This window comes from Bufo bufo, chromosome 1 (genome assembly GCF_905171765.1).
Source record: "Bufo bufo chromosome 1, aBufBuf1.1, whole genome shotgun sequence".
In the NCBI taxonomy this organism is placed as follows: domain Eukaryota; kingdom Metazoa; phylum Chordata; class Amphibia; order Anura; family Bufonidae; genus Bufo; species Bufo bufo.
Window position 1 is genome coordinate 664,448,720 of NC_053389.1, and position 27,884 is coordinate 664,476,603.

General features: G+C 42.5%; 1 protein-coding gene across 2 annotated transcripts in view; it reads right to left on the reverse strand.

Moving 5' to 3' along the window:
* ATP8B4 (ATPase phospholipid transporting 8B4 (putative)) overlaps window positions 1-27,884 on the reverse strand; it is a 515,241-nt gene that overhangs the window by 139,615 nt on the left and 347,742 nt on the right. For both annotated transcript variants that reach the window (XM_040414025.1, XM_040414026.1), the window contains one exon: window positions 16,881-17,089. In XM_040414025.1, coding sequence (XP_040269959.1) covers window positions 16,881-17,089 — 209 coding nt within the window. The remainder of the gene's footprint in view (window positions 1-16,880; window positions 17,090-27,884) is intronic.

A 27,884-nucleotide genomic window follows, 5' to 3' on the forward strand; every position in this document is an offset into this window, starting at 1 on the left:
ACTACTCCTGAGCCCACTCTAAAGGATGTGATGGCAGCTATTGCTAACTGCAACGTCACCCTCAAATCGATGAATATAAATATTGGAAGCCTAAAGGCTGATATCTCCATTATTCGTCATGACCTACATAAGGTGGCTGAACGCACCTCAGAGGTAGAGAGGAGGGTCTCGGACCTGGAAGATGGGGCTGCTACCCTACAGAAAGAGAGCCGTACCGTGTCAAAAGACATAGCGGCGCTTTATGCCAAAACCGATGATCTTGAAAACCGCACTCACCGCAATAATATTCGGCTGGTGGGAATACCAGAGAAGTCAGAAGGCCCAGATCCTACTGAATTCATTGAAAAATGGTTTGCGGATAAATTCCGAGATAGAGGACTTTCTGCATTATATGCGGTTGAACGCGCACATCGGGTCCCCACCAGACCCCTACCACCAGGGCGTCCACCACGCCAAATACTTGCTAAAATCCTGCACTATCGCGACAGAGACACTATACTGAGGGCCGCGAGGTCCCACCATGATTTGAAAATTAATGGGGTACAAGTGTCACTGTTTCCGGACTATTCGTCGGATGTACAGAAGAAGAGGGCTCGCTTTGTGGATATTAAAAGGAGGCTGAGGGACTTGCAAGTTCAGTATTCCATGATGTTCCCGGCTAGGCTCAGAGTGGTGGCGTTTGGATCTGCTGTGTTCTTTGAAGATTCGGATGCTGCGGTCAAGTGGCTAGATCAAAATGAGCGTCGCCTTAGGATCCCATCGACTGACACCTGAGACTGTTGGATATGTTTGATCTCAGATGGAGTTTCGGTGTCCCCGGGACTATCTATTCACCGCTGTTGACATTACTCTTCTGTCTTTAGCCGGTTGCTGGAGACACTTCGTGGGTTGAGCATACGCCCTCGGTTGCTCCCCACTTTCTCATTGTGCCTGAGAGCGGTATTGTGTTGGATGCTGTGCTGCTCCAGGCGCTGTTGGGCCAGGTTCACATTATTGGCCCCAGGTTCACTAGCAAATCTGGTTATGCTACTTATGTTTCTTGTGTGGGTAGGGATGGGCGGGTGGGGGGAGGGTGTACTGAGGGCTATTAATGCCGAATGTGCCAATGATAGTAATTCTAAGATGTTGAAACGTACAGTCCTTGTTCACCTAGAAGGGGGAAATGAGGAAGAGATGGGAGACTATGCTTTGTTGATTAACACTACTTTGTCTTGCAGCTTGTGGGACTTGGAGATGTATGTGACCCTAACCTACTTTTATTTTTGTATATGCTCTTATGGGATCTGTTAAAAGAGTACTTAGCTGGAATGTGAGGGGAATGGCGGATGCTACGAAAAGACACGGATTATTTCGTTACCTATCTAGATATCCGCCAGCAATAATATGCTTGCAAGAAACGCATATGACCAAACAATCTATACATGTTCTGCAAAAGCCGTGGTTGGGTTATTCGGTGCATTCCGTCTTCTCCTCACATTCCAGGGGTGTTAGTATCCTGGTCCATAAAAATATTAAGTTTGAATGCCTTAGGGTATGTGTGGATGAGGAGGGAAGTTTTATAGGGGTGCATTGTGTGGTCCAAGGGTTGAGAATGGTCTTGGCAACGATCTATATACCCCAACCATTTTTCTCGGTACCTTTGAGAAAGCTTCTGGGTTTTATGGCAGAGTTTTCTGAGCTTCCAATGCTAATAGTGGGAGACTTTAATAACGTGCTCAATAGCTCACTTGATAGATGCCAGGTCACACCTAGTGATGGTAGTAATGGTGAAACTCTGTTTGCGAGATTACGGGGGGAAGTAGGTCTGACGGACGTATGGAGGGAGACCCACCCCTTGGACAGGAAGTACTTGTGTTGCTCCTCGACCTATGGCTCCCTATCGCGTATAGATATGGGTTTGGTGAATGCTCCCATGTTTCCACTTGTACGGAACTCAGAGTATCTTGCCAGGACCTCATCGGACCACTCCATATTTAGTGTCGCCCTTGAAATTTCTGAGACAGCCAGACCGGGGGCAAAATACTGGCGCTTGAATGCTTTCTGGTTAACACTGATGGGGGATATGTCTGATACGCTTCAATCCCCTAGGGAGTATTTCCGCATAAATGTGGGAACTGCATCTCCGATAGTTGTTTGGGAGGCGATGAAGGCCTTCCTCAGGGGCTCCCTAATTAAATCAGTCAGCCGGATCAAATCTAAATCTAGAGAGCTCAATTTACAAAAACATGCGAATATGAAGCTTGCGGAGGAAGCCTTTGTGCTGACCCCAACTATCCTAACAAGTAATGCTTTAAAGGCTAGGCAGGAGGAGCTAAGATGTCACCTCTTGGAGGTAGCGGAGACAAGGATCACTCTCTCCCTGACTCATACAGGCTGATCTCTTTGCTCTCCAGGGATGTTAAGGTGCTTGCGAAGGTATTGGCCACGCGTCTATCTAAAGTTATTCTGTCTATCATACACTCTGACCAGACTGGCTTCATGCCTCAGAAATCTACGTCAATCAATATAAGAAGAGTGTTTGCCAGTATTCAACTCCCAGCTGAAAATGTTGGAGATAGAGCAATCCTTTCTTTGGATGCGGCCAAGGCCTTTGACAGCATTGAATGGCGATTCCTGTGGAGGGTCTTGGTCTGTATGGGATTTGGAGAAGAGTACATATCCTGGGTCAAGGTGCTATATTCTAGTCCAAAAGCATGTATTAGGGCGAATGGTGGAGTGTCCCCCAAGTTCTGTTTGGGTCGGGGCACTAGACAGGGGTGCCCATTGTCGCCTCTGCTATTTGCAGTTGCGATTGAGCCTCTAGCTGCAGCAATTCGTAGGTCTTTAGATATTCGGGGGTTCCAATATGGGGCAGTTAACAATAAAGTGGCGATGTATGCAGACGACACTTTGCTCTTTTTAGGGGACACTGGCCCATCCCTGGCAGCGGCTATAACAATTATTGACCCGCTTCGGTGCCCTATCGGGTCTGACTATAAATTGGAGTAAGTCGGCAATTATGCTGCTTGACGGCCAAGCGCAGTCACAGATTGTGCGAGAAAGAAATATTCCATGTGCGGTATCCTTTAAATACTTGGGTATACATATATCCCCCAGACTTCGGGACTTTGAGCACCTTAATTTTGACCCGCTGGTTATTAAGTTTAGGAGTAAAGTTAGGGCGTGGTGTAAACTATATCTATCGGTGGCGGGAAGAGCAAACCTTATTAAAATGGTGTTGATGCCCCAGTTACTTTATATTTTGCATAATTCCCCGGTCTGGCTGTCAAAGTCTAAATTTGATCAGATCAATACTATTTTCAGGGAGCTCATCTGGCGCAAGGGGCAACCGAGAATTAGACTTGAAACACTGCAATACCCTAAAACGGAAGGGGGTCTTGCAATACCAAATCCTTGGGTATATTTCCTGGCTGCACAATGCCAGCACTTTAAAGGGTGGATGGACCCGGAGCCGAGTGAGGTGACAGGTCAGTTGTTTACCCATTGCTTGTCATCTAGTGACCTAATGTTGCTCCTGGAGACTAAAGGTGCCGGGAAGGGGGGTCTGATGGGGATCTGGGTTATTTGATGCAATCTACATGGAACAGGGTTAAACAGCTAAGGGGAATTGTTGGCAATACGGAATACACTCCACTGTGGGGCAAACACGTGCTGCCAGAGTTCCTTTCTTTGACTGATTTTGGAGCATGGAAAAGGAAGGGAATCCTGAGATTAGGCCACCTTCTGGAAGATAAAAATTTCATCTCCTTCTCCAGGCTGCAAGAAATGTACGAGCTACCCAGGACTCACTTCTATAAGTACCTTCAAGTGAGACACGCATACAATTCCACGTTTAGGGATCGGACTGTGATGGCTGGGAGAGATATCGCACTACATCAGATTCTGTCCAAAGGAGAGAAAAGAGGGATGATCTCCAGTACATACAAGTTGCTACTAGACAAGTTTTTGCTATTACACCTGCTGGTGGCTAGGGGAAAGTGGGAAAAGGATGTAGGCACACTAACAGATGATCAATGGTCTGACATACTAGAGGCAATACCTCTCTATTCCTTGAGCGAGGGACGTAAACTCTCGCAGCTGTTTATAGTCCACATGGTCTACAAGACACCGTTTTTTTTGTTCCGCATGGGTTATAGACCACAGACTGGTGCTCTGTGGAATCTGCGGACTTGATGCATATGATGTGAAAGTGTGAGAGGCTAGGGAGATATTGGAAAATGGTGAATCAGACTATACATGACGTATACGAGGTACGGATACCGTTTGAGCCTAGAGTGTGTGTGCTGGGTTATGTTTCTGAACTGGCCACTAGTCACTAGACATAAAATAGCGATAGGCAGAGTACTATATGTAGCTAGGAAATTGATTGCCTTGCATTGGATACAGACAGCGCCGCCCACCTTAGGTGAATTCTTAGGTGCAGTAGACACGATGTTAAGTTATGAACGGGTGGTATATCAGAAGCGTGGATGCCCATCAAAATTTGAGAAATTATGGGAACCCTGGCTGTTGTTTCGACGTCTGAATAACAACATCTAATATTGTATTTTTGTACTTCTGTGCTACAGTAGGGCGGGAGGGGTAGGGTGGGGGGAAGGGTGAAAATTAGAGTATTGCTAACTGTTTGGTAGCCTGACTGGTGTCAGCATTATAAAAGTTATGTCTGAATATAATTTTTTATGTAAAATCTGCACAACATTGTATTTACAGTGTAAATGCTGAATAATAAAAAAGATCTGATAAAAAAAAAAAAGAAAAGGCTTTAGTCTTGCCACTTTACCCCATAGCCTAGACATATGAAGAATACGGGAGATTGTTGTCACATGTACCACACAGCCAGTACTTGTAAGAGATTCCTGCAGATCCTTTAATGTTGCTGTAGGCCTCTTGGTAGCCTCCCAGACCAGTTTTCTTCTCGTCTTTTCATAAATTTTGGAGGGACGTCCAGTTCTTGGTAATGTCACCGTTGTGCCATATTTTCTCCACTTGATGTTCACTGTGTTCCATGGTATATCTAATGCCTTGGAAATTCTTTTGTACCCTTCTCCTGACTGATACCTTTTAACAATGAGATCCCTCTGATGCTTTGGAAGCTCTCTGTGGACCATGGCTTTTGCTGTGGGATGCGACTAAAAAAATTTAGGAAAGACAAACTAGAACAGCTGAACTTTATTTGGGGTTAATCAGAGGCACTTTAAACGATGGCAGGTGTATGCTGACTCCTATTTAACATGATTTTGAATGTGATTGCTAATTCAGAACACAGCTACATCCCCAGTTATAAGAGGGTGTTCACACTTATGCAACCACATTATTTTAGTTTTTTTTGTTTTCTTCCCTCCACCTAAAAGATTTCAGTTTGTTTTTCAATTGAGTGGTACAGTTTATAGGCCACATTAAAGGTGGAAAAAGTTCTGAAATTATTTATCTTTACATCACAGAAACCTGACATTTTAACAGAGGTGTGTAGACTTTTTATATCCATTGTACGTCTCAATAGGGTGCTGAGTTTTACGAGGAAAAAATCGAGTCTTCATTCTGAGATTAAATTGTTTAAGAGTTAGAGTATGTTTATTAATACATTCCCCCACATCAGATACTTTGCTAACAGTATAAAAATGAGATTTTAAACGTATGTAGCGGACGTACCGCTGTAAATTCATGTTCAAATCAAATTCATTGAGTCCTACTGTAGGACTAAAAGATAGACCCTTTTGCAGTACCTTAATTTGTGTCGGGTTCAGTCTCTTGGAGGAGAGATTCAAGACTAGTGTCTCTGTGGTATCTGAGAGTGTGTCATTCAGCGTGCCTCCGTTTCTCTTATGACGGCGCCCTGCTATCCTGGTGTTTTTTTGGGGCGGTTGCGTCTTCCTAAAAAAGCTCCGGACTGTCCAATCGTAGTATCGCTCCCAGAACCAGAAGATGCGGAGCCTGTCCTGCGGCCAGGAAAGTGTGACTGTGGAATGGCTCTGCCTGATGTATCCCGCCATTTGTAGACCCGATTAGTAAGATAATCTTCTGTGTCTCTGAGGTTTTTTGAGCGTTTTGTGCTTTGAATGCTGAACCCCAGATCAAAACAATGTTTTTCTACTTTCTCCTTAAGAGTTTTCAGGTCCTCCGGTTTCAAACAGTCTTTCAGTTGTTCTTCAGTCATGGAAATGTTGCTCCGGCATTCCACTATAACGCTGGATAAAGGTTTGATTGTTAAAGTGATCAAATCCAGTGAACATTTATTGAGTATACTGGCAGATCGTGTGCAGTAGTCCAAGTTATCCCCGAAAAGTGTTGGTCTGAGGTTGACCCGCAAACCTCGTCGTATTCGCAGAGTACGGCATATTTCACTAAGGTGGCGGCATGTAGTTTCAGGGAAATCAGATGCTTAGATTCAGTCTCATAATTTCGACTCCTGAATTCGCTCGAAGGAATCTTCAGGAAATCAGACGAAGCAGTGATCTGTGCCACAATATCCCTTGCTTGATAGTCATTGTAGGCAAAGGTATTCATTTAATATCTTTGTATGCAGTGTGTCGCGTGCTCGAACTAGAAATCCAACAAATTCCGTAACAATAGTCAGTCGGCACTGCGATATACCTGAAGGTCGGTGCACGTGTCCCTGGGTTGGCGTCCCAAATTCAACAATGATAGGAAAAGACCGGCACTCTGTAGCTTGTAAAGTTGCTTTTTTATTGTCACATATCTATGTAATGTGACGCGTTTCGGCAATAAATATGCCTTTTTCAAACAGTGTGTAAATACATCAACAAATGCATATGTAGGAGAGACATCAATGCGTTTGAAAGATCGCAGTAGCAAGCACAAATCTACTATTCGAAAAGGTAACTTACTACTACCAATTCCTCACCATTTCCATTCACAGAAACACACCATTGCGCAATTGCGCTTTCAAATCATTGAAGAAATACCACAGTCTAGACGCGGGGGGAACAGAAATGCTCGATTACTGAGATGAGAAGCATATTGGATACACCGCCTTCAAACCTTAGAACCTAAAGGTCTAAATCGCGAGTATGCACTGAATAGTTTTTTATAGGTTCTTCGCTCTGATTCACAGTTTGGTGACTCTTGAAGCTAAGTGATCTGGATTTTCAGAAAATTCTGAGACTAAAATATGAATTGGATAATGCAACATTTGTTATTGTTGAAAAAGTTTTTCCCTTCTTTTCACCTGATGTTTACCTTGCCATCACGGTCACGTGACATCCATAGGTAATTGATTGATTGATTGATTGTTTTGTTGGGGCGGGCTATTTAAATGCATTTGTTGATGTATTTACACACTGTTTGAAAAAGGCATATTTATTGCCGAAAACGCGTCACAGTACCAGAGATATGCGACAATAAAAAAGCAACTTTTCAAGCTACAGAATGCCTGTCTTTTCCTATCATTGTTGAATTTAGGACGCCAACCCTGCGACATGTGCACTGACCAGCAGGTATATCGCAGTGCCGACTGACTATTGTCAGCACATTATATGCGGCGGGCGCGGCATGTAAAGTGTTAAACAGCCCGGATTGGCACTCCTGCCGGTCCGGGCTGTTCGCGCAGGGCCGCGGCTCTCATGTGAGAGCCGGGTCCCCGCTCCCCACTGCAGGGGGGACCCGTGCAGCGCTTAGACTAGGCCGTCGTAAAAAAAACGGAGGCCCAGCCTAAGGCCCCTCAGTGACCGCCATAAAAACACGTATCGGTGGTCACTAAGGAGTTAAAGGCTTTCCGGTGCCATAACTTTTATTTTTCCATTCACATAGCTGCATGAGGGCTTGTTTTTTGGGAGACAAGTTATACTTTCTAATGGCACCATTTAATATTGTATAAGATGTTGTGAGAAGCTGGGAAATGGGGTGGAATTGGAAAAAAAATGCAATTCAGCTTCAGTTTTATGGGTATAGTTTTTATGGCGTTCCCCATGCAGTAAAACCGAACTGTTACCTTCATTCTTTAGTTCGGTACGATTACAGCAATACCACATTTACTGTATTTTTCGCCTGATTAGAAGCATTTTTTTCCTGCCAAAAGTGGGGGGGAAATGCCCCTGCATATTACGGGGCGAATACTAATAAGCACTTCCTAAGCGCTCATTAATACTGGAGGACCAGGAAGCGGTGAAAGCTCTGTACTCACTGCTTCCTGGTCTTCTTCTGTTGGCTGGGCACGTCAGATCACAGCACAGTCGACGGAGGAGGAGGAAGAAGAGCACTGGAGCAGAGGCGTCCACAGCAGGAGAGGTAAGTGTTTTTTTATTTTATAAAAAATATGGCAATATGGGGCTGCTGGGGGATGATCTGAGGCAATATGGGGCAGATGGAAAATTATCTGTGGGAATATGGGGCAGATGGAGGATTATCTGAGGGAATATGGGGGTGCTGGGGGCTGATCTGAGACAACATGGGGCAGATCTGAGGCAATAGGGGCTGCTGGAGGCTGATATGGGAGGCAATTGGGGCTACTGGGGGCTGATATGAGGCAATGGGGGCTGCTGGGGGCTAATATGAGAGGCAATGGGGGCTGCTGGGGGCTGATATGAGGCAATAGGGGCTGATATAAGACTACTGGGGGCTGATAAGAGGCATATGTGGGCTGATGAGAGGCATGGTGCTCTTATCAGGTGGTCATTCACATTGGGCTCTGATCCGATGTCTTGTTGGGGTCTGATTAACATTGGGGGTCTGATTGGTGGTCTGACCTGAGGTCTAATGAAAAAAAAAAAATCTTATTGTCCGTAAAATACGGTATATAGTTTTTCTTGTATTTTAATACTTAAAATAATTTAAAAAAATCGCCATATTCTGACCCCCATAACTTTTTGTGGTTATGGAGTTTTAGGAGTCTCATTTTTTGGGGGGCAATCTGCAGTTTTTATTGATACCATTTTGGAATGTGTATGACTTTTTGATAGTCAATTTATATTAGGAGGTGAAGTGACAAAAATGGGAATCTGCCACTTTGCCTTTTTTTTCCCATTAAGACGTTCACTGTATGGATACATACATTTATATTTTAATAGTATAGAGTTTTTGGGACATGGCGGTGAAAAGGATCTTTATTATTTATTTTTCTTATAGTTAAAGGGGGAGTGATTTAAAACTTGAATTTTTTTATATAAAAAAAAACTTTTTTATTTAACCACTTCCCATCTGGGCCATTTGCCCCCTTCCTGACCAGGCCAAATTTTGCAAAACTGACATATCTCACTTTATGTGGTAATAACTTTGGAACGCCTTTATTTATCCAAGTCATTCAGAGATTGTTTTCTCGTGACACATTGTACTTCATGATAGTCATAAATTTGAGTCAAAATATTTCACCTTTATTTATGAAAAAATCCCAAATTTACCCAAAAATTTGAAAAATTCGCAATTTTCTAAATTTCAATTTCTCTGCTTTTAAAACAGAAAGTGATACCTCATAAAATATTTATTATTTAACATTCCCCATATGTCTACTTTATGTTGGCATCATTTTGGAAATGTCATTTTATTTTTTTAGGACGTTAGAAGGCTTAGAAGTTTAGAAGCAATTCTTCAAATTTTTAAGAAAATTGCCAAAACCCACTTTTTAAGGACCAGTTCAGGTATGAAGTCACTTTGTGGGGCCTACATAGTGGATACCCCCATAAATGACCCCATTGTAGAAACTACACCCCTCAAGGTATTCAAAACCGATTTTACTAACTTTGTTAACCCTTTAGGCGTTCCACAAGAATTAAAGGAAAATGGAGATCAAATTTTTAAATTTCACTTTTTTGGCAGATTTTCCATTTTAATCAATTTTTTTCTTTAACACATCGATGGTTAACAGCCAAACAAAACTCAATATTTATTACCCAGATTCTGAGGTTTACAGAAACACCCCACATGTGGTCATAAACTGCTGTATGGGCACACGGCAGGGCGCAGAAGAAAAGGAACTCCACATGGTTTTTAGATGCCATGTCCCATTTAAAGCCCCCTGATGCACCCTTACAGTAGAAACTCCCAAGAAGTGACCCCATTTTGGAAACTAGGGGATAAGGTGCCAGTTTTATTAGTACTATTTTTGGGTACATATGATTTTTTGATCATTCATTATAACACTTTATGGGGCAAGGTGACCAAAAAATTAGTTGTTTTAGCACAGTTTCTATTTATTTATTTTTACAGCGTTCACCTGAGGGGTTCAGTCAAGTGACATTTTTATAGAGCAGATTGTTACGGACGTGGCCATACCTAATATGTATACTTTTTCTCATTTATTAAAGTTTTACACAATAATAGCATTTTTGAAACAAAAAAATTATGTTTTAATGTGTCCATGTTCTGAGAGCTATAGTTTTTTTTTATTTTTTGAGAGATTTTCTTATGTAGGGGCTCATTTTTTGCGGGATGAGGTGACGGTTTTATTGGTACTATTTTGTGGGACATACGCATTTTTGATCACTTGGTGTTGCACCTTTTGTGATGCAAGGTGACAAAAATTGCTTGTTTTGACACTGTTTTTTTTTTTCTTTTTTTTTACGGTGTTCACCCGAGGGGTTAGGTCATGTGATATTTTTATAGAGCTGTTTTTTACGGACGCGGCAATACCTAATATGTACACTTTTTTTTATTTGTTTCACTTTAACACAATAATAGCATTTTTGAAACCAAAAAAATGATGTTTTAGTGTCTCCATGTTCTAAGAGCTATAGTTTTTTTTATTTTTTGAGAGATTTTCTTATGTAGGGGCTCATTTTTTGCGGGATGAGGTGACGGTTTTATTGGTACTATTTTGTGGGACATACGCGTTTTTGATCACTTGGTGTTGCACCTTTTGTGATGCAAGGTGACAAAAATTGCTTGTTTTGACAGTTTTTTTTTGTTTTTTTTTACGGTGTTCACCCGAGGGGTTAGGTCATGTGATATTTTTATAGAGCTGGTTTTTACGGACGCGGCAATACCAAATATGTCTATTTTATTTTATTTTTACTATTTTTAATTTTTTTTTTTTATTCCTTACTTGGGAACTTTTTTTTTTTTTACATGTGAAACTTTATTTTATTTTATTTTTTCAACCCTGTATTTTTTTTATTTTTTTTTACACTTTTCGTCCCCCATAAGGTCATACAAGACCTCTGGGGGACATTTGCTTCACTTTTTCTTTTTCACTGTTGATTTCTCCTGTAACTGGGGCTGACATAGTAGCCCCAGTTACAGGACAAATGCACCCCTAGAGAGGCTGTACAGCAGCAATCCAGCGCTGTACAGCCTCACAGCAGGGCTGATCGAGGTCTCTGAGAGACCTCACACAGCCCCTGCACACTCCGGTCACGGCGGTCACATGACCGCCGGGCCGGAACAGGAAGCGCACAGCACCTGGGAACTGTCCCTGCCTTGTCTTAGGCTGGGTTCAGACCTGAGCGTATTTGATATGCGCGTTTAACGCGCGTTTTTGTCGCGCGTTTTTATGCACGTTTTTTGCAATAGTAAACTCGCGTTTGACGCGCGTTTGTGTGATTGACTGCAGTGTCCTATGGCCACAAACGCGCGTCAAAACGCCCCAAAGAAGCTCAAGAACTTGTTTGAGCGTACGGCGTTTTTCAGCGCGTTCAAACGCGCTGTAAAACGCTCAAGTGAGAACCAGGGCCATAGGGAAGCATTGGTTTTCATGTGTTGAGCGTTTTACAGCGCGTTTGAACGCGCTGTAAAACGCTCAAGTGTGAACCCAGCCTTAGGGTTGCCCTGCTGTCACTGACAGCGGGCAACCCGATCAGCAGCTGCACGATTAGCGTGCAGCTGCTGTTTCTGACAGGACGTTTTAAAACGTGCTGTCAGAAATAGACGTCCACCCATAGGACGTTTATAGTCTATGGGCGGACGTGAAGCGGTTAAGAGACTTCAATATGTGATCTTTACAATCGATTTTCCTATACACTACAATGAATCATTGCAGTGTATAGGAGATTTGAGATGTTCCTATGGAGCCCTGCCTCCATTAGGCCCCTTTCACACGGGCGTTGCGGGAAAATGTGCGGGTGCGTTGCGGGAACACCCACGATTTTTCCGCAGGAGTGCAAAACATTGTAATGCGTTTTGCACTCGCGTGAGAAAAATCGCGCATGTTTGGTACCCAAACCCGAACTTCTTCACAGAAGTTCGGGCTTGGGATCGGTGTTCTGTAGATAGTATTATTTTCCCTTATAACATGGTTATAAGGGAAAATAATAGCATTCTGAATACAGAATGCATAGTAAAACATCGCTGGAGGGGAAAAAAAAAATAATATTTTTTTTTAACTCGCCTTAGTCCACTTGTTCGCGTAGCCCGGCATCTCCTTCTGGCTTCATCTGATCTCTGTGCAGCAACAGGACCTTTGGTGACGTCATTCCGGTCATCACATGATCTTTTACCATGGTGATGGATCATGTGATGACCGGACTGACGTCACCAAAGGTCCTGTTGCTGCACAGAGATCAGATGAAGCCAGAAGGAGATGCCGGGCTACGCGAACAAGTGGATTAAGGTGAGTTAAATTTTTTAATTTTTTTTTTTAACCCCTCCAGCGATATTTTACTATGCATTCTGTATTCAGAATGCTATTGTTTTCCCTTATAACCATGTTATAAGGGAAAATAATAATGATCGGGTCTCCATCCCGATCGTCTCCTAGCAACAGTGCGTGAAAATCGCACCGCATCCGCACTTGCTTGCGGATTCTTGCGATTTTCACGCAACCCCATTCATTTCTATGGGGCCTGCGTTAAGTGAAAAACGCACAAAGAGGAGCATGCTGCGATTTTCATGCAACGCACAAGTGATGCGTGAAAATCACCGCTCATGTGAACAGCCCCATAGAAATGAATGGGTCGGTATTCAGTGCGGGTGCAATGCGTTCACCTCCCGCATCGCATCCACGCGGAATACTCGCTCGTGTGAAAGGGGCCTTAGAGTACAGCCCTCCTGGGAAAAGCCGCCTCAGATGCCGTGGTCACAATTGATTATGATGTCTGAGGGGTTTAAAACAGCAGAAACCCTGCTATTAAATACCATACCGCCAACATATATACTTGTACGGCGGCAAAGAAGTGGTTCATTTATTTTTCTTACTAAATGGACTACTACATATTTCTTTACATCCCAGTTTTGAAGGCTTCAATATAGGGAGCTTTGCCCATGTATGATTCAGCCTATGGAAACGTGCAGTTTTGTGGACAAAACTGCTGTTTCCAGGCAAAATCGTTTGCGACTACCTCATGTAAATTTATGTCAGCAGTAAGGTATTGAAAAATGGTGACACACAATCCACAGTGTCTCCTCATGTGGCTCTACACCAAGGTTGTTCTATTCAATAAGGTAGAGCTAGTGATTCAGATTTGCTGTATTTAACAGTCATGTGACTGTACCCTGTGACGGTAAGTTTAGCCATTCTTTATTTGCAAATAAACTGTATATAGTTAAGCCGTGCCATGCCCCTTTTTAGGACTCTTGTTTATGTTATAAGACCCCCTGTGAATCCCCAGATCCCAACTAAGTATAGATACTGTATAGGGATCTTAGATTGTGACCCCTATTGGGGACAGTGTGATGCTAATGTCTGTAAAGTGCTGCAGAATATAGTAGCGCTATATAAGTGCATCAAATAAATAAATATATATATATATAAATATATACACACAGTGCTGCCCATAATTATTCATACCCCTGGCAAATTTTGACTTAAAGTTACTTTTATTCAACCAGCAAGTAATGTTTTGACGGGAAATGACATCGGTGTCTCCCAAAAGATATTATTGTGGAAAAAAAAACATTTCTCAGCTTTTATTTACATTTGAGCAAAAAGTGTCCAGTCCAAAATTATTCATACCCTTCTCAATAATCAATAGAAAAGCCTTTATTGGCTATTATAGCAATCAAACGCTTCCTATAATTGCAGCTTTTTGCATGTCTCCACAGGTATTTTTGCCCATTCAATTTTTAGCAATGAGCTCCAAATCTTTCAGGTTGGAGGGTCTTCTTGCCATCACCCTGATCTTTAGCTCTCTCCACAGATTCTCAATTGGATTAAAGTTGTTGTCTGCTAACCATTTCTTCACCTCTTTTGCTGTGTGTTTTGGGTCATTGTCATGCTGAAATGTCCACTGGTGCCCAAGGCCAGGTTTCTCTGCAGACTGCCTGATGTTGTCGTTGAGAATCCTCATGTATTGCTCTTTTTTCATGGTGCCGTTTACTGTGATTAGGTTCCCTGGTCCATTGGCTGAAACCCCCCCCCCCCCAAAGCATTAGGTTCCCACCACCATGCTTGACTGTGGGGATGGTGTTCTTTGGGTTGAAGGCTTCTCCTTTTTTACGCCAAATGAAGGAAACATCATTGTGACCAAACAATTCAATTTTTGTTTGAACTGACCATAACACAGAAGACCAGAAGTCGTCTTTTTTGTCCAGATGAGCTTTTGCAAAGGCCAAGCGAGCTTTTGTGTGCCTTATCTGGAGAAGTGGCGTCCTCCTTGGTCTGCATTGTGCAGTGTCCGTTGGATTGTCTGCCTTGAGACATTGCCACCAGCAGAGCCCATATTCACCAGGATGGCCTTGGTGGTGATCCTTGGATTCTTTTTCACCTCTCTAACTATCCTCCTGGCCAGCACAGGTGTCACTTTTGGCTTCCAACCACGTCCTCTGAGATTTTCCACAGTGCGGAACATCTTGTATTTCTTTGCTCAAATGTAAATAAAAGCTGAGAAATGTTTTTTTCCCCACAATAATGCCGTATGTCGTCTTATTATCTTTTGGGAGACACCTATGTCATTTCCGGTCAAAAAATAACTTGCTGGTTGAATAAAAGTAAGGGTCCATTCACATTTCCGTTGTTTCTTGCCTGATCTGTTCCGTTTTTTGCGGAACAGATCTGGACCAGATCTGTACCCATTCATTTTCAATGGGTCCTGAAAAAAATCGGACAGCTCAATGTCAATTTTTTTTCAGGACCCATTGAAAATGAATGGGTACAGATCTGGTCCAGATCTGTTCCGCAAAAAACGGAACAGATCAGGAAAGAAACAACGGACGTGTGAATGGACCCCAAGTATGAATAATTATGGGCAGCACTGTATATACACAAACATACATATACACACACACACACACACACATTATATATATATATATATATATGTATATATATAAACACACACACACACACACAATATCTCACAAAAGTGAGTACACCCCTTAAATTTTTGTAAATATTTTATTATATCTTTTCATGGGACACTGAAGATCTGACACTTTGATACAATGTAAAGTAGTCAGTGTACAGCTTGTATAACAGTGTAAATTTGGTGTGCCCTCAAAATAACTCGGCACACAGCCATTAATGTCTAAACCACTGACAACAAAAGTGAGTACACCCCTAAGTGAAAATGGCCAAAGTGTCAATATTTTGTGTGACCACCATTATTTTCCAGCACTGCCTTAACTCTCTTGAGCAAGGAGTTCACTGGAGTTTCACAGGTTGCCACTGGAATTCTCTTCCACTCCTCCATGACTGCATTACGGTGCTGGTGGGTGTTAGAGACCTTGTGCTTCTCCAACTTCCGTTTGAGGATGCCCCACAGATGCTCAATAGTATTTAGGTCTGGACACATGCTTGGCTAGTCCAGCACCTTTACCCTCAGTTTCTTTAGCAAGGCAGTGGTTGTCTTGGAGGTGTGTTTGGGGTCGTTTTCATGTTGGAATACTGCCCTGCGGTCCATTTTCTGAAAGGAGGGGATCATGCTCTGCTTCAGTATGTCACAGTACATGTTGGCATTCATGGTTCCCTCAATGAACTGTAGCTCCCCGTAGCCGGCAGCACTTAAACCATGACACTCCCACCACCATGCTTGATTGTGGGCAAGACACTCTCGTCTTTGTGCTCCTCACCTGGTTGCCGCCACACACTCTTGACACCATCTGAACCAAATAAGTTTATCTTGGTCTCATCAGACCACAGCACATGGTTCCAGTAATCCATGCCCTTAGTCCGCTTGTTTTCAGCAAACGTTTGCAGGTTTTCTTGTGCATCCTCTTTAGAAGAGGCTTCCTTCTGGGACGCCAGCCATGCGGACCAATTTGATGCAGTGTGCGGCGTATGGTCTGAGCACTGTCTGCAGCAATGCTGGCAGCACTCATACATCTATTCTGAAAAGACAACCTCTGGATATGATACTGAGCATGTGCATTCAACTTCCTTGGTCGACCATGGCGAGGCCTGTTCTGAGTGGAACCTGTCTTGTTAAACCGCTGTATGGTCTTGGCCACCATGCTGCAGCTCAGTATCAGGGTGTTGGCAATCTTCTTATAGCCTAGGAGGGCCATCTTTATGTAGAGCAACAATTCTTTTTTTCAGATCCTTAGAGAGCTCTGTGCCATGTTGAACTTCCAATGACCAGTATGAGAGAGTGTGAGAGCGATAACACCAAATGTAACACACCGGCTCCCCATTCACACCTCAGACCTTGTAACACTAACGAGTCACATGACACAGGGAGGGAAGATGGCTAATTGGGGACAATTTGGCTATTTTCACTGTACTCAAATTTGTTTACAGCGGTTTAGACATTAATGGCTGTGTGCTGAGCTATACACTGTTATACAAGCTGTACAGTGACTACTTTGATACAATGTAAAGTGTCAAATCTTCAGTGTTGTTCCATGAAAAGATATAATAAAAGTCACAAAAATGTGAGCGTTGTACTCGCTTTTGGGAGATACTTTATATACATACAGTTTTAACACCCCTAGTATCCATGTTATTCAATGATCATTGTAACTAACCCACAGTCAATCCTTGCAACAACAAAAAATGAATGCAAAACAACTTAAAAGTTATGGACATAGCAATAGCACAGTATACATATCATTTTACTAACCATATAGTCTTCCATTAATCGAACATTTATTGAATATCATGATGTTCTGCGTAAGTGTCCCAGTTTTGTCAGAGAATATGTATTCTATTTGCCCCAATTCTTCATTAAGGGTTGTAGTCCGAGCCTCAGCAGGGGTGCCTCTTTTAGAGTAGAACATCTTACGGTCCCAGTTGATAAAGTAACTATGTCCCAGTCGAATAACTTCAACACTGTGAAAGGTAAATTAGCAAAATAAACAAGTAAGTAGTGGTATCAAAATTTATTCTATATTGAAAATAACAATCTCAAAATTTAATAATTCATATTAAGGCTGATGGGGTGATGTATATATAAGCATGCTTTTCACAATGAAATACATGGAAAAGCATGATGAATTATTCTTTTTTAATTACCCCAAATAAGTGCAGTGCTTTATGAAAAATGGTCTTTACCTAGACAGTAATTTTCTTCTTTGTACAGGAAGAAAACAAAGATTTAACGAAACAGTCTTTTTATTTTTTCACATAGCCATATGAGGGCTTGTTTTCTGCAGATCAAGTTATATTTTTTTAATGGCTCCATTTATTTTACCATAGCTGATAGTGGAAAACGGGAAACAAATTCTTTGTTGGGTAAAATTGAGAAAAAAAAGGCAAATCAGACAAGGCTTTTTTGTTTTTACGACATTCACTGTACGCTAATAATGACATGACGCTCTTATTCTGCAGGTCAAAAAAATCCTAGCAATACCAAATTTATATAGGCTTTTATTATATTTTACTTTTTAAGTGTATTAAAAATATATTAAAAAAAATAAAATAAAAATAGTTTGCATCAATATTACTTATAATTTTATATTACTGTCTGCACAGCTGTGTGTTTAATTATTATTTTTTATTTTTTTTTGCATGGTGCGAGCTGTGGTTTTTAGTGGTACCTTTTTGCGGTACATATGACTTTTTGATCACTTTTTCTAAAAAAAATTTTTAGGGGGGTGCGGTGACAAAACAGCAAAATGTTTTTTTTTATATATATATTTTAATAGTTTGACATTTTTGGACAAAAGGATGCCAGTTATGTTTATTATTATATTTTTTTTTTACAGTTTAACCTCTTTATGACCGGACAATTTTCTGTTTTTTCATTTTTGTTTTTTATTCACAGCCTTTCCAAAGCCGTAACTTTTTTATTTTTCCAATCACATAGCCATATGAGGCCTAGTTGTTTCTGTAGGACAAGTCGTACATTCTAATGGCACAATTTAGCTTATTACCTTTATTCTCTGAGTCAGTACGATTACAACAATACAACATATGTATCTTTTTTTTTTGCTTTTTAATACAAAAAATGTAAATCTTTGGAAAAATACTTTTTCTTTGCTTTCATTGATACAATTTTGGAGTGTATAAGACTTTTTGATTATATTTTTTGCGGGAGGTGAAGTGACCAAAAATCTGCAAATCGGCCGTTTGCTATATGAGAGAACTATTTTTATAGTACAGGTGTTTTTGCATGCAGCGATGCCCATGATGTACAAGAGGCATTATTGTGGAAAAAAAAAATTCTCAGCTTTTATTTACATTTGAGCAAAAAGTGTCTAGTCCAAAATTATTCATACCCTTCACAAACTGTCACAGTCTGTGGGAAAATCCAAAGTTCTATACCATCCTAAATAGTCCAAGCTGTTCTAAAGCATCCTAATTACCCTGATTAATTGGGAACAGCTGTTTTAATCAACTCAACAGGTGAAAAACAGCAGCTCTCTGCAGTTGGTTTGTAAAGTCATGGCTAAGACAAAGGAGCTCAGTGAGGACCCGCGGCTGCACATTGTGGCTGCTCACAAGTCAGGAAAGGGCTACAAGGCCATTTCTAAATGTTTTCAAGTTCCAGTGGCTACAGTGCAAAGTATTATTAAAAAATACAAGATGTTCCGCACTGTGGAAAATCTCAGAGGACGTGGTCAGAAGCCAAAAGTGACACCTGTGCTGGCCAGAATAATTATGGGCAGAACTGTATATATATATATATATATATATATATATATATATACACCAGTATATGTACCCTGGTAATATTGTGTGTACATATCACTATATATGGATCTATGCCGCCCGTAATGACTCCAGTCGCGGGTGCCCCCCCCCCAGATGCTGCATGCGCCTGCAGGGGGGAGATGCCGCCCAAATAACTGGACAAATGTGTCCAGTTACGGGCACATCAAAAGACAGAGGATCAAAGAGAACAAGGACAGGGGCACAAAAGGCCTTGAATGCCGCGTACCTCCGGTGCTGTAATTACAGCTTCAGAGGTATGTTGTCACCTTAAAGGCAGGAGGATCAAAGCGATCCTCTGTCTGGAAGTGCGGGTTGGTGCAGTGATCTCATATCACCGCGCCAGCTTATATGCACATGTCTTAAGGCGTGCGAGCAGCGAGCGACGCCAGATTTAAATAGTCTGGCGGTGGAGCGCTCTTCAGTTGAGCAGCAAGAATCATCCCCTGGAAAACAAGCCCAAGCGAGGATCATCCCTAGGCATTATTGTAATTAACCCTTTATACCCTGTAGGGACAGCTTATACTTAGGTTTGGGAGGGTGCTGCTGGTACCTGTAAGTGCATATTTAGATAGATTTTGGGGTGGAATTATAGTTGGGATTGTATAGTGTTAGTGTAATTAGGTTTATTATTCTGCTATTAGGGTATTGTTGTGTGCGTCTATATGTATATATATTTATATAACCATTGATATAAATATATATATATATAGATATAGCAGAAATAATTGACTGTAGACGTGTTATTGTTATAATAAATATTTTTATTATTAAAATACGGTATATAGTCTTTTGTAGTCGCCGCAATACAGCGCGCGCAGCTCAGGAAAAGGTAGAGCAACAGAGTCAGCAATAGATGGTTACACCTATTTTTTTATATGAATTATTCATATTAATCCAAAATATTAATAATTTATATTTCCTTTAACCCCTAAGTCATGGCTTTAATTTGCTATTCCGGTGCCGCGGGGGTTAATCGGAACGGGATTTCAGCTGGAATCATTCAGCCAGCATCCCGTAACAATGCAGGGGGGGTCATTTGACCCCCCCGTATCGACGATCGCAGAAAACCGCAGGTCAATTCAGACCTGCGGTTTTCTGCGTTTCCGGTCCATTCGGGTGTCCTGTGACCCGATGAACCGGAAAAAGACTGCGATCGGTGGCGTAATTATACACCACCTATCGCAGTCCGAGGATTTGGAGAGGCGGTGCTGGCCCTGGTGCTGAACACTGCTGTCCAGGGTGCTGATTGGTGCAGGGGAGAGAGGCGCGAGAACTTCCTGCGCTCCTCTCTCCCCTCCTCTTCCTGTCCAGCACCCTGACCGTGCAGCACCGTCCAGCATCCAGCTCCTGAGTCCCCCTAATCGTAATCAATCACCCTCCTGCACCCATCGCCACCCAGGTAGGTTAGGGTCAGTGAGGGAGAGGCACCGTTAGGAAGTGAAAGAAGGGAAAAGTTAGGAAAAAAAACAAAAAAAAAACTTTTACACTAAACTTTCTTTTCTTTCTTTCTGATCCATCTATCAGATCCCAGACCCCCCCCCCCTGCCACTTGCCCCCCCTTCTCTTTCACCACCAGCCCCCCTTCCCTTTCACCACCAGCCCCCTTACCACCACTTTTTTTTTTTTTTTTTTTCTGCGTGCGCTGACTGTCCGGCACTTTTTTTGTCCGGCCACTGTTAGCGCATCGCCCGCCCCACCGCCCCACCGCTGATCAGCAACTTTGAACTTTTTTTTTTTTTTTCCTAACACTTGCCCCTTTTTTTTCCTTTTTTAGTACGCGAACACCTGTTGCCCCCACACACACGCACATATAATAAAGTTTGCCACACACGCACACACACCCATGGCCCGCCGGATGTTCTCGGCCGAGGAGGCATACGCCCAGATTGCCTCCGACTCCGAGAGCCCCAGTGAGGATGAGGATGACCCCACGTTCCTTTTATCATCCGCATCCTCCTCATCATCATCGGATGACGATGAGCCACCAAGGCGACGGAGACGCCGCCAGGCGGAGCCAGGGGCCCCACATGCTAGGGATCCTGTGGCCCACCCTAGTACGAGCCGCCCTGGGGTTCGTACTGGTTTCCCGGCCCACCAAATAAGTCCACCGGAGCCCCCTGCCGATGAACTTAGCTGGTGTCCCCCAGTGGACTTTGAGCCTGAGATTCCGGATTTTGCTGGCAATCCTGGAATCCAGATTCCCACAGTGGGGTTTACTGAAATTGACTATTTTCGTTTTTTTTTTCAGTAACCCACTGGTGAATCTGATGGTGGAGCAGACGAATCTGTACGCCCAACAGTTCGTCGCTCAAAACCCAGGCTCATTTTTGGCTAGACCCGGTGGCTGGACGCCGGTCAGTGCAGCCGAGATGAGGACATTTTGGGGCCTCGTGCTGCATATGGGTCTAGTCCAAAAACCCAGTGTCAGGCAATACTGGAGTGGGGACGTCCTATACCAGACCCCACTGTACAGTATGGCCATGACACGTCCCCGGTTTGAGGCCATCCGGAAATGTCTGCATTATTCCGATAATGCAGCATGTCCACCCCGAGGTGATCCTGCCTATGACCGGCTGTATAAGATACGGCCGGTCATCGATCACTTTGGGGCCACATTTCAGCAGGCCTACGTACCTGGAAGGGAGGTCGCGGTTGATGAGTCTCTCGTTGCGTTCAAGGGGAGACTCAGTTTCCGCCAATATATTCCCACAAAGCGGGCGAGGTATGGCGTGAAGCTATACAAAATTTGTGAGAGTACCTCAGGGTACACTTACAAATTTTGTGTGTACGAGGGGCGAGATTCCAGGATTCAACCCCCATAATGTCCCCCCACTCTGGGTGTTACCGGGAAACTCGTGTGGGACCTTATGTACCCACTGCTGGATAACGGTTACCACTTGTACGTGGACAACTTTTATACCAGCATTCCCTTGTTCAGGTCCCTTGCCGCCAGATCCACGTTCGCTTGTGGGACCGTGCGGAAAAATCAACGCGGCCTCCTTGCCCACCCCCTCCTGGTACCTATCCCCAGGGGTGAGACCCGTGCACTTACCAGTGGAAACCTGTTGCTGGTCAGATATAAGGACAAGAGGGATGTCCTTATGCTGTCCACAATCCACGGTAACAGCACCACCCCTGTCCCTGTGCGAGGTACCGCGGCAACGGTCCTCAAGCCCGATTGTATCGTCGACTACAATCGGTATATGGGAGGAGTTGATCTCTCTGATCAAGTCCTCAAGCCATATAATGCCATGCGCAAAACCCGGGCATAGTACAAAAAAGTTGCGGTCTACTTGGTACAGGTTGCCATGTACAACTCTTTTGTACTATCCCGAAGCGCTGGCAGCACAGGGACATTCCTCCAATTCTATGAGGCAGTCCTCAAAGACCTAATCTTTTCGGACCGGGAAAGAGCAGGCCGGAGTACCTCGGGAATTGGAGGCGCCCGGATCGTCCCTGGCCAACACTTTCCAGGTGTGGTCCCCCATACTGGAAAGAAGGGACGAACCCAAAAAAGATGCAGAGTGTGTCACAAGAGGGGGATACGGAAGGACACCACTACTCAATGTGACACGTGCCCCGATCATCCGGGCCTCTGCATTATTAATTGCTTCAGGGAGTATCACACTTCCATGGAGTACTAAATTTTTATAATCCCCAACAGTCCACTAGAGAACATAAAAAACTATGGCTCTCAGACTTTGGAGACACGGAAACAATTTTTTTTCCCCAAAAAAATATTAGTTTTAGAGCAGGCATCCTCAAACTGCGGCCCTCCAGATGTTGTAAAACTATAACTCCCAGCATGCCCAGACAACCTACAGCCATCAGCAGGGCATGGTGGGAATTGTAGTTTTACAACATCTGGAGTGCCGCAGTTTTTAGGATGCCTGCTTAGTGTCTCCAAAGTCTGAGAGCCATACATATTGGGCATCGTCGCGTGCGTAAGTCGTCGCTATAAAAATATCTTTTGACCAAACGCCTCGGATGAACGGTGTTAAAAATATAAAATAAAAACGGTGCCAAAACACCCATTTTTGGGCAAAATTTCCATTTGAATCCTTTTTGCCGGTAATAAAGCAAGGGTTAACAGCCAAACAAAACTCAATATTTATGGCCCTGATTCTGTAGTTTGCAGAAACACCCCATATGTGGTCGTAAATGGCTATATAGCCGCACGGCAGGGCATAGAACGAAGGGAACTCCATACGGTTTCTGGAAGGCAGATTTTGATGGACAGTTTTTTTTTTTTGACACCATGTCCCATTAGAAGCCCCCCCCTGATGTAGCCTAGACTAGAAACTCCAAAAAAGTGACCCCATCTAAGAAACTACACCCCTAAAGGTATTCAAAAGTTACTTTACAAACTATGTTAACCCTTTAGGTGTTCCACAAAACTAAATAGCGAATGTAGAAAAAATTTTAGAATTTTTTTTTTGTTACATTGCCTCAAAAAAGAGTAATATAGAGCAACCAAAAATCATATTTACCCCTAAAATAGTCCCAAAACAACAACCACCTTATCCCGTAGTTTCCTAGATGGGGTCACTTTTATGGAGTTTCTACTCTAGGGGTGCATCAGGGGGCTTGAAAGGGTACATGGTGTAAATAAACCAGTCCAGCAAAATCTGCCTTCCAAAAACCATATGACGTTCCCCTTCTTCTATGTCCTGCCGTTTAGCCAAATAGTAGTTTACGACCACATATTGGGTGTTTCTGCAAACTACAGAATCAGGGCAACCCATTTTGAGTTTTGTTTGGCAGTTAACCCTTGTTTTACTCCTGGAATAAATTGATTATATTGGAAAATTTTCCAAAAAATAGAAATTTCTAAATTGTTTCTCCATCTGTCAATAACTCTTGTGGAACACCTAAAGGGTTAACAAAGTTTGTAAACCCAGTTTTGAATACCTTGAGGGGTGTACTTTCTTAGATGGAGTCACTTTTTTTAAATTTCTATTCTAGGGGTGCAACAGGGGGCTTCAAATGGGACATGGTATAAACAAAACCAGTCCTGCAAAATCTGCCTTCCAAAACCCATATGGTGTTCCCCTCCTTCTATGTGCTCCCGTTTGGCCAAACAGTAGTTTACGACCACATATGGGGTGTTTTTGCAAACTACAGAATCAGGGCAACCCATTTTGAGTTTTGTTTGGCAGTTAACCCTTGTTTTACTCCTGGAAAAAATTGATTATATTGGAAAATTTCCAAAATAGAAATTTCTAAATTGTTTCTCAATCTGCCATTAACTCTTGTGGAAGACCTAAAGGGTTAATACAGTTTGAAAAAAACAGTTTTGAATACCTTGAGGGGTGTAGTTTCTAGAATGGGGTCATTTTTGGGAGGTTTCTATTATCTAAGCCTCACAATATGACTCCAAACCTGAACTGGTCCATAAAAAGTGGGATTTTGAAGATTTCTGAAAAATTTCAAAAATTTCAAAACTTCTAAGCCTTGTAACATCCCCAAAAAATTAAATATCATTCCCAAAATGCTACAAACATGAAGTAGACATATGGGGAATGTAAAGTCATCACAATTTTTGGGGGTATTACTATGTATTACAGAGGTAGAGAAACTGAAACTTTGAAATTTGCTAATTTTTCAAAATTTTTGGTAAAAATTGTATTTTTTTTATGTAAAAAAATTTACTTTTTTGACCCAATTTTAGCAGTGTCATGAAGTACAATATGTGACGAAAAAACAATCTCAGAACGGCCTGGGTAAGTCAAAGCGTTTTTAAGTTATGAGCACTTAAAGTGACACTGGTCAGATTTGCAAAAAATGGCCAAGTCCTTAAGGTGAAATAGGGCTGAGTCCTTAAGGGGTTAACAAATACATGGGCGGTCACTTACTATCAGATGTACAACAGTTATTTGCTTCGAAATCTGCGACTTTTCCCCGCTCATGCCAGATCTAAAAAAGGGGGCGTAGAACATGTTCTAAATCTATGCCAGACTGGTGGTCGATGTGTTGAGGTTATATTGAGGCCGATGCCTCTACATAACTTCGGACGCCAGCGCAGGGGTTATTAAGAATGGTGTCTAAAACGCCCACTATAAAAAACAAAAAAACAATGGGTCTATTGCATGACATTTTATTTTTAACTGCCTGAGGAAAACATAAAAAAATAAATAAAATAATCGGTTAGATTTATAAAAACTGGTGTAAAGGAAAACTGGCTTAGTAAAAAAAAAAAAAAAAGTGTCCCTATGTTGCAGGCGGGTCCAAATTGACGGAAGACAGGGCAACATAAGTAGGCAGTCCCAGCAATACCATAGTGCAGAGCAATATACCGCCCCAGAAGGACCAAGTACCTCAGTGCAGCAAAAAATACTGCCACTTCTCCTTCTTTGACTTATTGTAGGCAGTTTTAAGGGTTGTCCTTGGATAGCCCCTGGCACAAAATCTGTGATACAGTTCACCACACACTTTTTGGAAAGCATCATCCGTTGCACAATTTCTCTGGGCTCGGAGATTCTGGCCTATTGTTATGCCATTTTTTAAGGAGATCGGATGCCAACTAGACCAGTGTAGAAAACAATTGGTGGATGTTGGCCCTTGACAGATATCTGTGAGGATGCGGCCAACAGGGCCCATTATAATCTTGAGGTCCAAGAAGCATATTTCTTCCGGATGAATTTCATATGTGAAATGCATTCCTATGTTATACTGATTAAGCTCATTCACAAACTGAAAAAATGTGTCCTGGTCACCCTCCCAGAACCGGAGAATCTCATCAATAAGTCTTCCCCAAAACAGAATATGGTCTGTGTACTGTGAATGAGCTTCGGTGAATACAATTTGATCTTCCCACCATCCCAAAAATAAATTTGCGCAAGTCGATGCACAGGGCATGCCCATCGCAGTCCTTTTTAGCTGATGGTAATACATTAATCTGTTCAATTAATTATAAATGGTAGTCATTCTGTTTGCAGACACATATTGCCTGAGAAACAGACACATATTGCCTGAGAAACAAGGTTCTTTCATCCCTGTTAGTTTGCAAGGGTGTCATTCATTTGCTATTTCAAATTGACTTGGACTGTTTCTTGACTGATTTCCTTTTTCCTGTATGGCATGAACTGTCAGTCCTGGCCAAGATTTGTGCAACCGTGCATAAAAATTCCATCTTCAAACAGACTGTTGTTGTTACCGGAGACTATGGGAACTGCATACCTCGGAACCAAAGTGGAGTTCGGATCCAAGTTTTAAAGTGATTTTCCACTTAAAAAATCAAATACCGAAGTCGCGAGACTTTGTGAATAACCAACTTCGCCTTATCTGAGGCAGTACATTTTAATTCTGTACGGAGACAGATCTCAGCATTAATCCGAAGTTTTGAGCACTCATCACCAACTATAACCATAAGGGCTCATGCACACGAGCATGCCCGTTTTGCGGTCGGCAAACTGCAGATCCACAAAACACAGATGCCAGCCATGCGCATTCCACATTTTGAGAAACGTCCAGCCCTCAATAGAGCAGCCCTATCTTTGTCAGTGATACGGACATGTTCTATTCTTTATGCAGGGCCACGGAACGGACTTGCGGATGTCTACAACATATTGAAGTGAATGGGTCCGCATCCGACCTGTAAAAATGTGGCTTGGATGCAGACCCAAACCACGGACATGCATGAGGCCTAATGTTGCATTATGTAACTATAGCAGTGTTACTGAAAATATAAAGAAATAAAAAGTCATTAGTGTTGGGCAAGCATGCTCGGCCAAACACCAGTTTGGCTCGAGCATCGCTATGCTTGGCACATCGCGGTGTTCGGCCAAATATCGCGATGCTCGAGTCTATGTATTTAAATCTAATTTAGCCTCTATTTCTGAAAAGTTTCTGGCAGGATTCAAACTCACAACCTTCTACATTACAGCCAAAAATGTTAACCACTACACTATAGAGCTGCATGGCCAGGTACAAAAAATAAAATAAAATATGAGACTTCTGCTGTATAGGAATACTTACTAGTCTTTTTTTTTTGTAACTGGGCATGCAGCTCTATAGTGTAGTGGTTAACGTTCTTGGCTGTAATGTAGAAGGTTGTGAGTTTACATCCCTTTCAGAAACTTTTCAGAAATAGAGGCTAAATTAAAATTATATTTTTTATATTTTTTTTAGTAATTGTAAAAAATGTGTAATTACAAAAAATAAATAAAAATGTATGAAATTATATATATATATATATATATATATATATATATAAAAATCATACTTCTGATATATATGAATGCATAATATGTAGGAAAGTACTACTGATGTTTTAGCAATAATATATTTACATATATTATATATTCTAAAAATATAATAATATAGGTAAATATATCGTTGCTAAAAACATATACCGTATTTTTCGCCCCATAAGACGCACCCCCCCCCCCCCAAAAAAAAGTGGGGGGGAAATGCCTTTTCGTCTTATGGGGCGAATGCTTCCATTTTACATCGCAGCCTGCGATGTATGAGCGGAGAGAGAGGAGGGGCTGAAGTCTGGAACTAGGGGCGCGGCCCGTTGCAGTCACTGTACTCTTAACCTGTTAATAAGTTTAACTAAAGCTGCGCTCTCCCCTGTTCCCCTGTATCTGTACAGCACTTACTAACAAGCTTCCATAGCAGGCAGAGCGGACGGCAGCAGTAACGTCACTCACTGACGTCGCGTGCCTGCTCCTCCCACTTTATGAATGAAGCAGGCGGAGCAGGCGCGCAACGTCAGTGAGTGACGTAACTGCTGCCGTCCGCTCTGCCTGCTAGGGTTAGGGGACACTGTTTTGAGGGGGATCTGTGGATGACACATATATAGCAGTGTCATCCACAGATCCCCCCCATAACAGTGCCATCCACAGATCCCCCACCCCATAGCAGTGCCACCCACAGATGCCCCTCCCCATAACAGTGCTATCCACAGATCCCCCATAAACAGTGCCATCCACAGATCTCCCATAAACAGTGCCATCCACAGATCCCC